The 12,935-nt window shown below is 51.8% G+C and overlaps 1 protein-coding gene across 2 annotated transcripts; it reads left to right on the top strand.

Annotated features, from left to right (window-relative positions):
- The first annotated feature begins 1,487 nt into the window (after nucleotides 1–1,487).
- Nucleotides 1,488–12,270, top strand: SSTR5 (somatostatin receptor 5). 2 transcript variants are annotated; one of them, XM_058035470.1, is made up of 2 exons: nucleotides 1,488–1,575; nucleotides 9,669–12,270. In XM_058035470.1, the coding sequence occupies exon 2, from the start codon at nucleotides 9,742–9,744 to the stop codon at nucleotides 10,852–10,854; it is 1,113 nt and encodes a 370-aa protein (XP_057891453.1). In that variant the 5' UTR covers nucleotides 1,488–1,575; nucleotides 9,669–9,741; the 3' UTR covers nucleotides 10,855–12,270. The 2 variants fall into 2 exon arrangements, with proteins under 2 accessions (XP_057891453.1, XP_057891452.1); XM_058035469.1 differs by lacking the exon at nucleotides 1,488–1,575 and adding an exon at nucleotides 2,253–2,324.
- Nucleotides 12,271–12,935: the final 665 nt, after the last annotated feature.

The raw sequence follows: 12,935 nt of genomic DNA, 5'->3' as shown, positions 1-12,935 counted from the left end.
AAGAGCAGAACCAACCCCAATCCCTCATTTTGAGGCCTTTATCTCCATCTCAGCTCTCCTTTCTTCCCGCAATGTCAACGTAAAAAATGTCACAAGCGCGCGGATCATCAAATGTTCCATCCAGCAAAAGGGGAGACAGAAAAATTCTAAAGACAAGAAACTCTCCCATCCCTGTGGGGCACTGTCCCCTGTGCCACCAAAGGTCTCTGTGCCACCCACGGGTGCCAGGAGCTCTTTTGCCTCTGCTCTTTGCCCTCTGCCCAGGGGAATTGGGCACTGAAATCAGGATTGCAGGGAATTCTCTCCAGGATTTGTGTTCCCTCCATTCAGCCCCAACAAGGCACTGTTGGCTCGGGTGGGTAAAGAATTTAACCAACATTGAGAGCTTTGGAAAACCCTGTGTGTCTCCCTGCACATATCCCAGCAAAATTCCTCTTTTCCCAGTGTTTATTTACAGGAAAAGTGCTGCTTTCTTCAGGGCAACTTAGACACCACCGTGTTTATCCAGCAACATTTTCCCTAGCACAAACTGCCAATAAATTCTAATAAAATAAAGATAATTCCTTCAAATTAACCCCATTTGGCTTCAAGCTGCCGCTCCTGGCGGGATCATTGCTGGGCAATAAATTGTGGGCATTTTCTGGGCGTGTTTGCCGAGCAGGTGATGCGAAGCTCCTCTCCTTGCCTGTTTATCATGCCAAATTCTATTTTTATCAGATGACTCTTCCCATTGTCATGGCGAGAGCAGGCTGGAGTCTCGCTCGCGTTTAGCAACCCATGCCCATAAATACATCAGCAGATTGAATTCCAGCCTGACATGCCAGCAGCAGCTCTGCCTCGCTTTTTTTCCCCCGTGTTCACACGTCTGACTCAAGCACCCGGCTCTAATTGAAAAGCCTCAACAGAGGATTAAGATCAGATCCATTATTATGAGCGCGATGCTCTGTGCATGCTGATGAGGAGGGGCTGAGCTCGGAGCTGCTCTGAGCCCCCCAAGCTGCTCAGAAATTGGGGAGAAAGCACTCGAGGTGATGCTGGGAGTGATGTTTGAGTGTGTGACAGCACAGGGAGGGTGCGGGGAGGAGGGGGAGAGCTCTGCCTCACTTTTATCGCACTTGTTGCATCGCAAAATACTCGAAATCCCAAATCCTTCAGCCCCTTCCTGCCCAGCAGAGTTTAGGAGGGAGCAAACCCAACACGGAGCTCGCCTCCCAGCCTGGATCTTCAGCCCCCATCTTCCCTCCAGGGAGCGATTTTAGGGCCTGACTCGGAGCCAGCTGGAGGAAATCCTCCCCACATGGGATCCCGTTCTGCGGGGATGATGGAGATGCGCCCGTGGCACTCGGGCTCGCCTTCTGCCCAGGCACGGGGGCGTGAAACCGGAGCCCCGCAGGTGCCAGAGCCCTCCCGCTGTCCCCAAACGCGCCCCGGGCTCGGCTGCCGTGTTTGAGGGTCGGGAGGGGCTCGGTCCCAGCCTGCGGGAGGTTCTAGGGGATTTCTCGGAGCTGGAGCAGGGGGAGATGCGGCTCTTCCCCCTTCGGCTCAGCCCCGGGGCTGCGGGAGCTGCAGAGCCCGGTAAGAACAGCCCGGGATGGGGATGGGGATGGGGAACGGGGACTGGGGGAACTGGGATGGGGGAACAGGGACAAGGATGGGGATGGGGAACGGGGATGGGGAACGGGGATGGGAAAGGGGATGGAGGGACAGGGATGGGGATGAAAGGACAGGGATGGGGATGGGGGGATAGGGACCGGGAAGTGGGGACAGGGATGGAGGGACACGGATGGGGATGGAGAACGGGGATGGGGATGTGGGAACAGGGATGGGAAAGGGGAACAGGGACGAGGGAACAGGGATGAGGACAGAGGAATAGGGATGGGGGAGTGGGGCAGAGCCACGGAAAAGGAGACAGACATGGGGAGGGGGACACAGGCATGGGGAGGGGGCACAGAAATGGGAAAGGGGACAGATATGAAGAGGTGGCACACACACGGGGAGGGAGCACACACACTTGAAGGTGGCACACATACAGTGGAGGTTGCACACGCACTCGCAGGTGGCACACACACGTTCGCAGGTGGCACACACACACTGGCGGGGGCACGGGCGGGCACAGCATCCCCGCTCAGCGCTCCCGCTGCCCGCAGCAGCCGCTGCCAGCCCAAGTTGGCGAGCAGGGGGCGGCCCCAGGGCTGCGGCACCCCCGGCCCCTCCGAGCCCCGTGGCTCCTCCCGGGGGAGCGGCCAGCGCGGGGAGCGCTCCCGGCGCGGCTGCGGGAGCGGCGGCTCCGGCTCCAGCCCCGGAGAGCAGCCCTGGAGCCGCAGGTGAGCACGGCCCGGAGTCGGGAACGGGAGCCGGGATGCGGGAACGGGAGCCGGGATGCGGGAACGGGAGCTGGAAAGAAGAGCCGGGATGCGGGAACGGGAGCCGGGATCGCTGCAGGGAGGATGGGCACGGGGCAGGCGGGGGATCCGCAAAGCAAACCCCGCTTGGGGGACTCGCTGGGGTGGAGGAGGCACCGGAGCCGTCGGTCCCGCTTGTGGAATTTGCCCTTCTGAGGGGGATTTTGGTGCTGGAGTGACTCCATCCTGGCTGGGGGATGCCGGAGAGAGACCCTCTGGGCAACGAGGTGACAGTTCTGGCTGGGAGGATGACAAGGAGGAACCCTCTGGGCAGTGGGGTGATAATCCTGGCTCGGGGTGCCCGGGAGGGACCCCCGGCCGTGGGGACGATGCCGCGTTTGAAGCAGGAGCAGCCTGAGCGCGGCTTTGGGGCTGGAGGGGACTGGAAACGCAGCAGCGGGCACAGCCCGGGGCCGCTGTCACCCGGGGGTGTGACAGAGCCCTGATGGGGCTCAGGGACAGAGCAGAGCCCTGGGACAGAACACGGCAGGGAGAGCAAAGCTGGGAGCTGCTCCGGGGGGGTCAGAGAGCAGAGATGTCAAGGTCGAGGTGACATCGGGGGGTCAGGCCAAGGTGACATTGGGGGGTCAGGATGGGTCAGGCTGGGAGCAGCTCCGGCTGTCCCTGGGCTGGATCCCTGCAGCTGCCAGCCCTGGAACCCAGAGCTGGGCATGAAAAAAACAGGGAGAGAACAGCGGGGCTCAGAAAGAGCTGGGCTCAGGAGGTTTGGGATCAAGCAGGGACTTTTGTAGCTCTGGAGAGGAGGAGAGCCCCAGGTGAGACCCCACAGCTGCTCCCTGTGTGATGGGACCAGTCTGGGGGTGCTTGAGGGACCCCCAGCTCCTGGGAGCAGCCTCGGTGGCTGCAGTGGAGCTGCACTGCTGGGGTGGGATGGATCCTAAAGCCAGACACCCCAAATTTCCCCCCTGGAGCTGCTGTTCCTGAGCTTCTTCCACCTTGGGGCTGGGGCTGTTCCCATTCTCCCTCAGACTGGAATCAGCACTCCTGCACCCACCTGGAATATCCCTGAAATCCCTGCCTGTCCCTGGATTGCAGAGGGGAAGGGAGGAACAGAAAAACCCCCTGGGTTTGGGGATGTGCTGGAGTCGGAGCCGGGTTTGGGAGATTCACCCCAGCCCCACTGCCCGGTGGGGGAACAGAGATGGAGCTGCACACCTCGCTCTGCGTGGAGCAAACCCAGCTTTAAATCTGGGAGCAAACCCATCTCAAACCTGGGACCTAACCCAGCCTTAAATCTGGGACCAAACCTGGTTTAAATCTGGGACCAAACTCACCTTAAATCTCGGAGAAAACCCATCATAAATCCAGGAGCAAACTCAGTTTAAATCTGGGACCAACCCCATCTTAAATCCAGGAGAAAACCCATCATAAATCCAGGAGCAAACCCAGTTTAAATCTGGTAGCAAACCCAGTTTAAATCCAGGAGCAAATCCAGTTTAAATCTGGGAACAAACCCACCTTAAATTCAGGAGCAAACATTTTAACAAAGAACATCAACATTTTAAATCCAGGACCAAACCCAGTTTAAATCCAAGACCAAACCCAGTTTAAACTTGGGACCAAGCCCAGCAGCTTTTGCTTTCCACGAGTGTTGGTGTGGCAGGAGCAGCTCAGCCTGAGTGAGTAATCCCTGAGCATGACTGAAATGTGTTTGGGGAGAAAAAAAAGGATTCAGCAAAGATTTGGGTTTGTGAGTTGTTTTATGAGTTGTTTGCTCATAAAAATAGGAGCAGCCTCTCAGAGCTGGGAAACCCTGGGAAGGGCTGAGGGGTGACAAGGTGGTGCCAAATATACAATTTAAAGAGATTTTTTTAGGGTTAAAAGCGGGAAGAAGTTGTTGAACTTCAGCTGATTGGTTTAGTCCCAATTCAGAGAGTGGAAGCAGAGGAGCAATTTCAGATGGGAAAGTTTTGTTTTCAGCAGAGAAAAATCCCTAATTTGTTTATTTCAGGGCAACAAACGCCCCCTGAGAAACATCAAAGATTTGTCCAAGGAGAAAATTCCTTTTCAGGAGAATCTGAATGGATTCCTTTTTTTTTTTTTTTTTTAACTCCAGGTGGTGGGAATGGGAAAACCGAGGTGTCCCTGCTGCATTGTTCAGAACAATTTCATCCCTCAAAGCTGAGGCAGCTCTCAGGGTGATGCTGCATTTCCCTGCTGCTCCCCCCCAGCTTTCCTGGGATTTCTGAGCTATCCCAGAGCTGCCCTGCCAGGTCTCCTGTAAGATTGAAGGGGGGTAGGACAGTGGGGACAGACGGACATGAGAGATCTCTGCAGCCAGGTCATGGAATTTGGGGTTTATTGCACAGGGCCTGGGTGCAGGGCCCTGCTGGGAGCTGCCACAGCTCAGAGCAGGCTCTAGAGAGAGAAAGAGAGGTAAGAGAGTAGTAAAGAGGATGAGAGAGTGAGGTTCCCATTACAATACAATAAATCTTCTTCTGGTCATGGAACTTGGGGTTTATTGCACAGGGCCTGGGTGCAGGGGCCTTTGGGAATTTGGGGTTTATTGCACAGGGCCTGGGTGCAGGGCCCTGCTGGGAGCTGCAGCCACAGCTCAGAGCAGGGCTGAGAGAAGAGAGGGGGAGAGAGGATGAGAGGGTGAGAGAGTAAAAGCATAAGGGAGTAAAAGGGGTAAGAGTGTAAAAGGCAAGAGCTGAGAGACAAGAGGTGAGAGTAAGAGTATGAGACAAGAGCTAAGACAGCGAAGTTTCCATTCCAATACAATAAATCTTTTTCTGTGTTGAATATTCTCATTCTCACTAACCAATCTAGTACAATATACAAATCCTACAGAATTTACATACAGCCTATAAGAATCATTACATTACCACACTGTGTTACATTTTAAACCCTAAAAACTCCTCTTTGGGCCCCTTCTGCCAAGCTGTGGGGTCTGCTCTGCCCCTTGGGCCTGTCTGCAAGCAGAGGGTGTTGTTCCATCAACAGGGGATTACCTTCAGTCTGGCCACACCATTGTTTTCCAGTTGTTCAGTAACTGAGGTATCTCAAAGCTTGCTTTCATTTCAATCTCACTTATAGTTTCCATATTCTCAAAATCTTTTGCCAGACAATCATATTTACAAGGCTTTCCTGTTTCATCTTCCCCAGCAGTCTCCCTCCCTCCCTGCCCTGCCTGCCCCATCCACCCAAACGCACCAACGAGGCCCCAGGAGCTCCCTGGGGATGGACACAACTCCAAAACATGAAAATTATGAATTTATCAAAATCCCAGGGATTTATTGCAGCCAGCTCCACGGGATGGGAACTCTGCTGCCCGGAGACAATTCCTGGAGAGTTCTCGGGGTGTTTTTCCTCCCAAGACAGTTTGAAAAGCCTGGATTCCCACTGGCTGTGTTATCCCTAATTATCCTGCTGCTGGAAGCAGCAATCTGCCATGCTGGTGCTGTAATTCCATTCCCAGCAATTATCGTGGATGAGAGAGTGATGATTCCAGAGGCAAACAGGCAGCAGGATCCAATCCAGCTTGGAAAATGAGGTTTAATTCCTGCAATTCCTGCCCCACTCTCATGCAATGTTCTCCATGGAGTTATTTTTGCTTTCCTGCTGTGACCTGAGCCCAGGGAAAGCTTCAGCCTTGATCTGTCTGGGCATTTTTAATTTTAAATTAAAAATGTTAATTCCATTTTAAACGTTTGTTTTTTCTTAGGTTGGGATGATTTTTCAGTCGCTGTTCTGCTAATGCTTGGGGGTTTTTTCACCCAGGTTTATTTAAGAGTTTTCACAAATGCGAAATTCTAGCACCATAACACCTCTGCTATTTATTCCCTGAATTTTTTTGGGAAGCAGGGACAGAGATATATTCAGCTGCTGTGGATGCTGATTTTTTCCTGGATGGTGTTCTGTCAAAACTTGGAATTCTGTCAGTGATTATTCCAGGTCCACATTCCCATCTCCTCAATTTTAAGCAAAAGACCCAGAATTTATGGACAATCCCAGGGTCGGGGCTTGGAAATCAAAGGGGAAAAAGAAAAAGCTGAATGAGAGAAAACCCCCTGGAGGCGTGTTTGTTATTAATCCCTTAATTAAGAACACTAAACAAGGCTATGAGGGATCAATCAGCGCCTCTTAATTACCTTTAATCATCATCTTTAGTCACCCTTTGTGCAGGTTCAGGGTCGTGGTGACAAAAGGAGCTGAGGCCAAATCGTGCTGGTGAGGGACAAATTGTCACCTGAGGAGGGGGGAAAATTCCCTGTGCTCCTCCAAGGCAGCCAGGAAAACATGGATTTGCAGCTGAGGGTTTTTTGGGGTTTTTTTCCCCCAGGAAAAATCCCAAAATTCTGGTGGCTGCAAGGCAAAGGCTGAGGGAAGCAAAGGCGGGATGGCGATCTGGGTTTGTTTTGCAGATCTGGGGGAATTTGGGATGTCAAATCCTGGGAATGGGGAATGTCCAGGTGGGGTAAATTCCTCCCTGGTGATGAGAACAGCAGTGAAGAGTTGGAAGGATTCACAGCAGAGCCTTAGGAAATGGATTTCCCCTCAGGAAATGCTCCGGAGCATCCCTGGAATTGTCCATATCCATGCTGGAGCGGTCTGGGATCATGGGAGGTGCTCATGGATGAGCTTGGAGGTCCCTTCCCACCCAAAGCATTCCAGGGTTCTGGGACTCCCTTCCCAATCCGCTCAGTGTGACAGGGAATGTTCTACAGTTCATCCCACAGAACAAAAATCCCGAGGGAAAGGTGAATGTTCCCACAAACCCATGGGGAGAGCCCCAAAACGCTGAGGTGACCCAGTGTCCCTAATTCCAGGAAAAGTCTGGCTGCTGAGGGAACCTGGAAATTCCTCTCTGTTGGAAAATAAAAATCCAAAAATCCACAAAAGAACCCCAAAATATCCACCCCTCTCCATGGAAAACACACTTAAGCCCTTCATGAATAACCCCTGGAATGCCCATGGATGGCTGGGAGAGCCCGAGGCCCTCTGCAAACAGGGATTTGGGGCTGGAGGATTTCTCCAGGGGGAGAAGAAATGGGAATTATCCAAATAAAAAGCTCCTCTTTCCAAGGCCTGAGCTCCAGAGGTGGTGAAAGGAGCAGGACTGAAGTCATTGTGCAATTCCTCCAGTCCTGAATCCAAGGATTTCACACTGTGGAAAGGGCACTTTGGAAAAGGTGTCCTTTCCCATTTGTTAGAGGATGAGCCACACATGACTGCCCCTCCTGACCTTCCCTGCTGAGCTCCAGCTCTGCTTCTTTCTGTGCCTTCCAACTTTTCCCAGGCTCAGATGGAAATTTGGGCTTTTTGGGCCCAGCCTGGATGTGCTGAGCTTCTCTGGGAAGAATTTCCCAATCCCAAGGATGCAGCTCTATGGATATGAGTTTATAAACCCTGCCTGCCCCATCCCACGCATTTTTCCTTCCTATCCTTCCCTTTGATGATCCCAGTGGGGTCACAGCAGGAAAATGGGAATTTCCAAACCCCTCCCAGCTGAGAATGAGGGGTCCCAGTTTTGAATTCTCCCAGAATTCCCCCACAAATAACCTGATATTTGCTACAGCTCAGGACTTCAAAACAGGTTGAAGATCGGGATTTAAAATTCCACTTTTCCAGCCAGCACTGGACTTTCCCTGTGTTATTTTACCCAGCCTCTGACCCTCTCCTGTTTAATTTATAAAGAGCTCAGGCTGAGCTCTGCCTGCAGCGGGACGCTGGGAATTGCAGGGATGCTCCCAACACCCGAACCCCAAATATTCCAGCAGCACATCCAGCTCCTCCTGCCCCATCCTCCCCATCCCCCTGGAGCTCCAGCAGCTCCCCCAGCTCCTCCTGCACTCCCAATTCCCCCGGTGCATCTCCACCCAGCCGCGTGAGACTCCTACTCCCCATCTGCACTTTCCCAAAGCAGCTCGGCACATTTGAGATTCCTCCCGGGAGCTGCAGGGGCTCCTCCTCTCCCCCAGGTTTTCTCACCCCAGGAGAAAGCCCAGCCATGGACGGAGGTGGTTTCACATTGCTCCTGGAGACAAGGAGCTTTTCCAGTGCTGTGGGCTGGCTGTTTGTGATGCCAGCCCCAAACCCCCGGATTATTGTGGGAATCTGATGGTCAGGTGACGGCAGCAAAAATTGCTGGGTGTTTCTTCCACCTTCACCAGGATTTGGTGCTTTAAATATCCATTTTCTGCTGCTTTAAATCTCCATTTTTCATATGATGTTTCCAAGTTTCTCCACCTGATAAATTGAACCCCACTTCGACAAAAAGGTGGAAAAATATTCCTGGGGATCGAGCTCGCCGCAGGAAAGGGGTGTTGGGAATTCTCCACCTTTTTCAGGATGGCTGGTAAAATTTATTCCAGCTTCAAATCTGCTCAGCTGTCCTGAAGCTGCCCAGTGCAGCTTGGATTTCCTGCAGGGAAAAAAGAGATTTTTGGGATAAAAAGCAGTTCAGGGTGAGAGGAGAGGATGCAGGAATACAAAAAATAATCTTGAGAGATGGAAAAAAGGAGTTTATTCCTTCCCTTCTCTGTGCACACACCCTGACCTGGTGGGGAAGATCTCTGACATGACCCTTTCTGTACTGGAGCTCAGGGATTTTTTTCCAAGGGTTTTCCATTGCTATTGGAAGTTTTGCTTCTTCTCCTGATCCCAGTTCCAACCCCAACACCTTCCTCTACCGCAGGGTGCTCCAAGCCCAGCCTTGGACAGTTCCAGGGATCCAGGGGCAGCCACAGCTTCTCTGGGAATTCTATTCCAGAGCCTCTCCACCTTCACAGGGAAAAATCCATCACAGCTGCACCCAGCCCTGGATCCTGTGAAAATGAAGCAGAACCTGGGATGAGCATGGGAGTTCTCCCATTGTGCAATTCCTTTGTAGGGAATTGATCCCACCCCACTCCCTGGCTGAATAATCCAACCCCAAATCCTGAATAATGGAAGAGAAAATGGAAGTGATTTTAAAATTCTGCTTTGTAAAATCCTGTCTTTTCCTTGAGTTTTTGATTTTTTGAATTTCTGAAATTTTAAATTTAAAAAATCTTAAATAATTTTAATATTTAAATTTTTAATTTTTAATTTTTATATTTTATTTTATTTTATTTTACTTTATTTTACTTTATTCTATTTCTATTTCTATTTCTATTTCTATTTCTATTTCTATTTCTATTTCTATTTCTATTTCTATTTTATTTTTTTATTTTTATTTTTCTATAATTCTATAATTTTAAAAAAAAATTATTTTTTCAACCTTTGAATTTTGACTTTTCGCATTTCGAATTTTCATTCTAGGAACAAGATGCCCATGAAGTTTAATCTGTCCTAAGAGGGGAAAAAACCACAGAGAGAGAAAACAAAAAACCCCATGGATCCTCTGTACTTCTCCAGCACGTTCAGCATGGAGGCTGCTCCCAGCCAGGTCAACTCGTCGCTGCTGCCCAACGGGACGGAGAACGGGACACTCCCGGAGGTGCCACCGTTCCAGTACATCCACAAGGTGCTCATCCCCATCTGCTACCTGCTGGTGTGCGCCCTGGGGCTGAGCGGCAACGCCCTGGTCATCTACGTGGTGCTGCGGCACGCCAAGATGAAAACGGTCACCAACATCTACATCCTCAACCTGGCCGTGGCCGACGTGCTCTTCATGCTGGGCCTGCCCTTCCTGGCCACCCAGAACGCCATCTCCTACTGGCCCTTCGGCTCCTTCCTCTGCCGCCTGGTCATGACCGTGGACGGCATCAACCAGTTCACCAGCATCTTCTGCCTGACGGTGATGAGCATGGACCGCTACCTGGCCGTGGTGCACCCCATCAAATCCACCAAGTGGAGACGCCCCAGGGTGGCCAAGCTCATCAGCGCCACGGTCTGGACCTTCTCCTTCTTGGTGGTGCTGCCCGTGATCATCTTCTCGGACGTGCAGGAGGATTTCCAGACGTGCAACATGAACTGGCCGGAGCCGGTCAACGTCTGGTCGGCGGCGTTCATCATCTACACCTCGGTGCTGGGCTTCTTCGGGCCCCTGCTGGTCATCTGCCTGTGCTACCTGCTGATCGTGGTCAAGGTGAAGTCCTCGGGGATCCGCGTGGGCTCCACGCGGCGCCGCCGGTCGGAGCGGAAGGTCACCAGGATGGTGGTGATCATCGTGGTGGTTTTCGTGTTCTGCTGGCTGCCCTTCTACACCATGAACATCGTCAACCTGATCCTCATCCTGCCTGCCGACCCCGTCCTCGAGGGGCTCTACTTCTTCATGGTGGTGCTGAGCTACGCCAACAGCTGCGCCAACCCCATCCTCTACGGCTTCCTCTCCGACAACTTCAAGCAGAGCTTCCAGAAGGTTCTCTGCCTCCGCAAGGGCGATGGGGCGGAGGATGGAGAGCCCGTGGAGCACAGGCAGGAGAACAGCAGCCGCCTGCAGGAGTCCATGCTGACCCAGAGGAACGTGGAGTTCAACGGGCACATGCAGACCAGCAAGGTCTGAGGGCATGGCCTGGCACTGCAAAGTCCCCTGAACGACCTGGGGACATCAAGGAGGGCATGGCCTGGCACTGCAAAGTCCCCTGGAGGACTTGGGGACTTCAAGCAGAGCACGGTCTAGCACTGCAAAGTCTCCTGGAAAACTTGGGGACTTCAAATGGAGCATGGCCTGGCACTGCAAAGTCCCCTGGAGGACTTGGGGACTTCAGTTCATGCAAAAGGAAAATGTGGAGCCCCAGAAGCTCCCACAAATGTACACAGAGGGCTCTTCCCTGCTTTTCCCAGCTGGAAGTGCCAAGCTCTGGTGGTGTCCTGATGGATCTGATGTCTGGGACCACTTTGGGTCCTCCAGGGAATGATTTCCAGGCTTTGTACCCCTCTAGCCATGCAAACAACACTAAGCCAGCTCTAATTCTCTTGTTAAAGCTTGGTTTAAGGCTGCTTTGCACTGCTGGGATCAGCTCTGAGCAGCAAACAGCTCAGCTGGGATATTTGAGAATTCTTCAAGGGGATTTCTGAAAGGAAAATGAGATTTCTTCAGAGTCTCATGCAAAAAAGGCACCAGCACTGCTCTGGAAACGGGTTCTGATGTGCTGGGTGCTGCTTTTGCTTTGTTTTCCTGCCATTAACCCATCCCAGGGAGCCAGAACAGCCAGGAACCCTTCAAACACAGCCAGAAAGGATAAAAAACCAAGATTAGGAAAACACTCTGGAAAGGAATCAATGCAGCCATGACATTTCCACCTTGCCACCCCATGAAATGTGCTGTGACCCCGTCATTGTGATGTCAGTGCTGATGGCCATGGGCTCCTGGGGAGGTTTGGTGTCCACTCCTTGGTTCTGAGTGCAAGTCTGGACTTAAAATTGTGTTTTCAGACACTAAACCCAGCTCAATCCCCTCTGAGCAAAAAGTTTGGACTCAAAATTGTGTTTTCAGACACTAAACCCAGCTCAATCCCCTCCTGACTGGTGCACTTACCAGGGAGTGTTTGTGCCTCAGTCCTGGAGGTTTTTTCCCAACTTTAATGATTCCATCATTCCATTTGTTCTGTTGGATGTGACACTCACATTCCCAAAGGCAGGAACTCACTGAGGCACAAGCACAGAGCCTGGCTGGGACCATGAGTAATTTACTCGCAGGTTTCTCCCAGTAGCAGGCAGTGCCCACCTGCCCTGCAGCACATTCCAATTCCCAGCACAGCCAGGTTTAGCTGATTAATTAATAAAATTAACTTTTCCTGTAGGTTTGGTGTGAGCTGGGTGGTGGTTCCCTCAGTTTTCCACCTGAGATGTTCCCTCTGGAGAGGGAAATGACTGGAAAGCTCAAGGTTGGGGCAGGAAAATCTGCTTTGGAAAAAAAAGAAAAAGATTTTAATAAATTCAGATTTCTGGGAAGGAGCTAAACCCTGTTTTGGGCAAACAAAAGTTTGCCCAAAGAGCAAAGAGCAAAGTTTTATCTGAAGGCAATAGACCCTGGAAAGGAGGTGGATAAACCTGGGCCTTGTTTTCTACTGCCTCCAGACTGATCCCACCCCCCAGATCAGGATGGGGATCCCAATTCCCAGAAAACAGAAATTCCAGCCAGCCCATCCAACATTCCCAGTGGTAATGCTGCAATCCCTCACATTTATGGAGCAAATTCAGGAAAGTCTTAAAGCCCCAATTCCCAGGAAAATTCCCTTTCCAAGCAGCAGCTCTCGTGGGAATTCAGTGCCATGGGAATGCTGCTTTGGATCAGTTATTTTTATTTTTTTCCTGGCCCAAAGAATTTTTTCTGGGAGCAGCTCTTGCAGATCATCTCTCCCAGTGCCACCCAGCCTTTGCTCCATGGGATTCCCTCCCATCCTAACAAATCTTTCCTCAGCTCTATGCCTCGGGAAGAAGCTCTGCTGGCTTTTCCCTGCATCCCAAACGCCGTTCCTGGGCTTCTCCTGGCAGCTTGGCAGAGGAATTTTGAGGAGCCAGCTGAGCTGCCAACGTCCCTGCACACATCCCATCAAAACATGTCATCCTTCCACAAAGAATGACAAATTCCAGGGAGAATCTGTCCTCCCAGCCAGCCCTTCCCAGCAGCTCCAGACAGCA

The sequence above is a fragment of the Melospiza georgiana genome, chromosome 16 (assembly GCF_028018845.1).
Source record: "Melospiza georgiana isolate bMelGeo1 chromosome 16, bMelGeo1.pri, whole genome shotgun sequence".
Classification (NCBI taxonomy): domain Eukaryota; kingdom Metazoa; phylum Chordata; class Aves; order Passeriformes; family Passerellidae; genus Melospiza; species Melospiza georgiana.
Note: the sequence above shows the minus strand (reverse complement) of the source record. Positions and strands in the feature narration are given on the sequence as shown.

What these genes read in the sequence shown, in the direction of transcription:
- SSTR5 (XM_058035470.1), top strand. Translation starts at nt 9,742, where the DNA reads ATGGATCCTCTGTACTTCTCCAGCACGTTCAGCATGGAGGCTGCTCCC.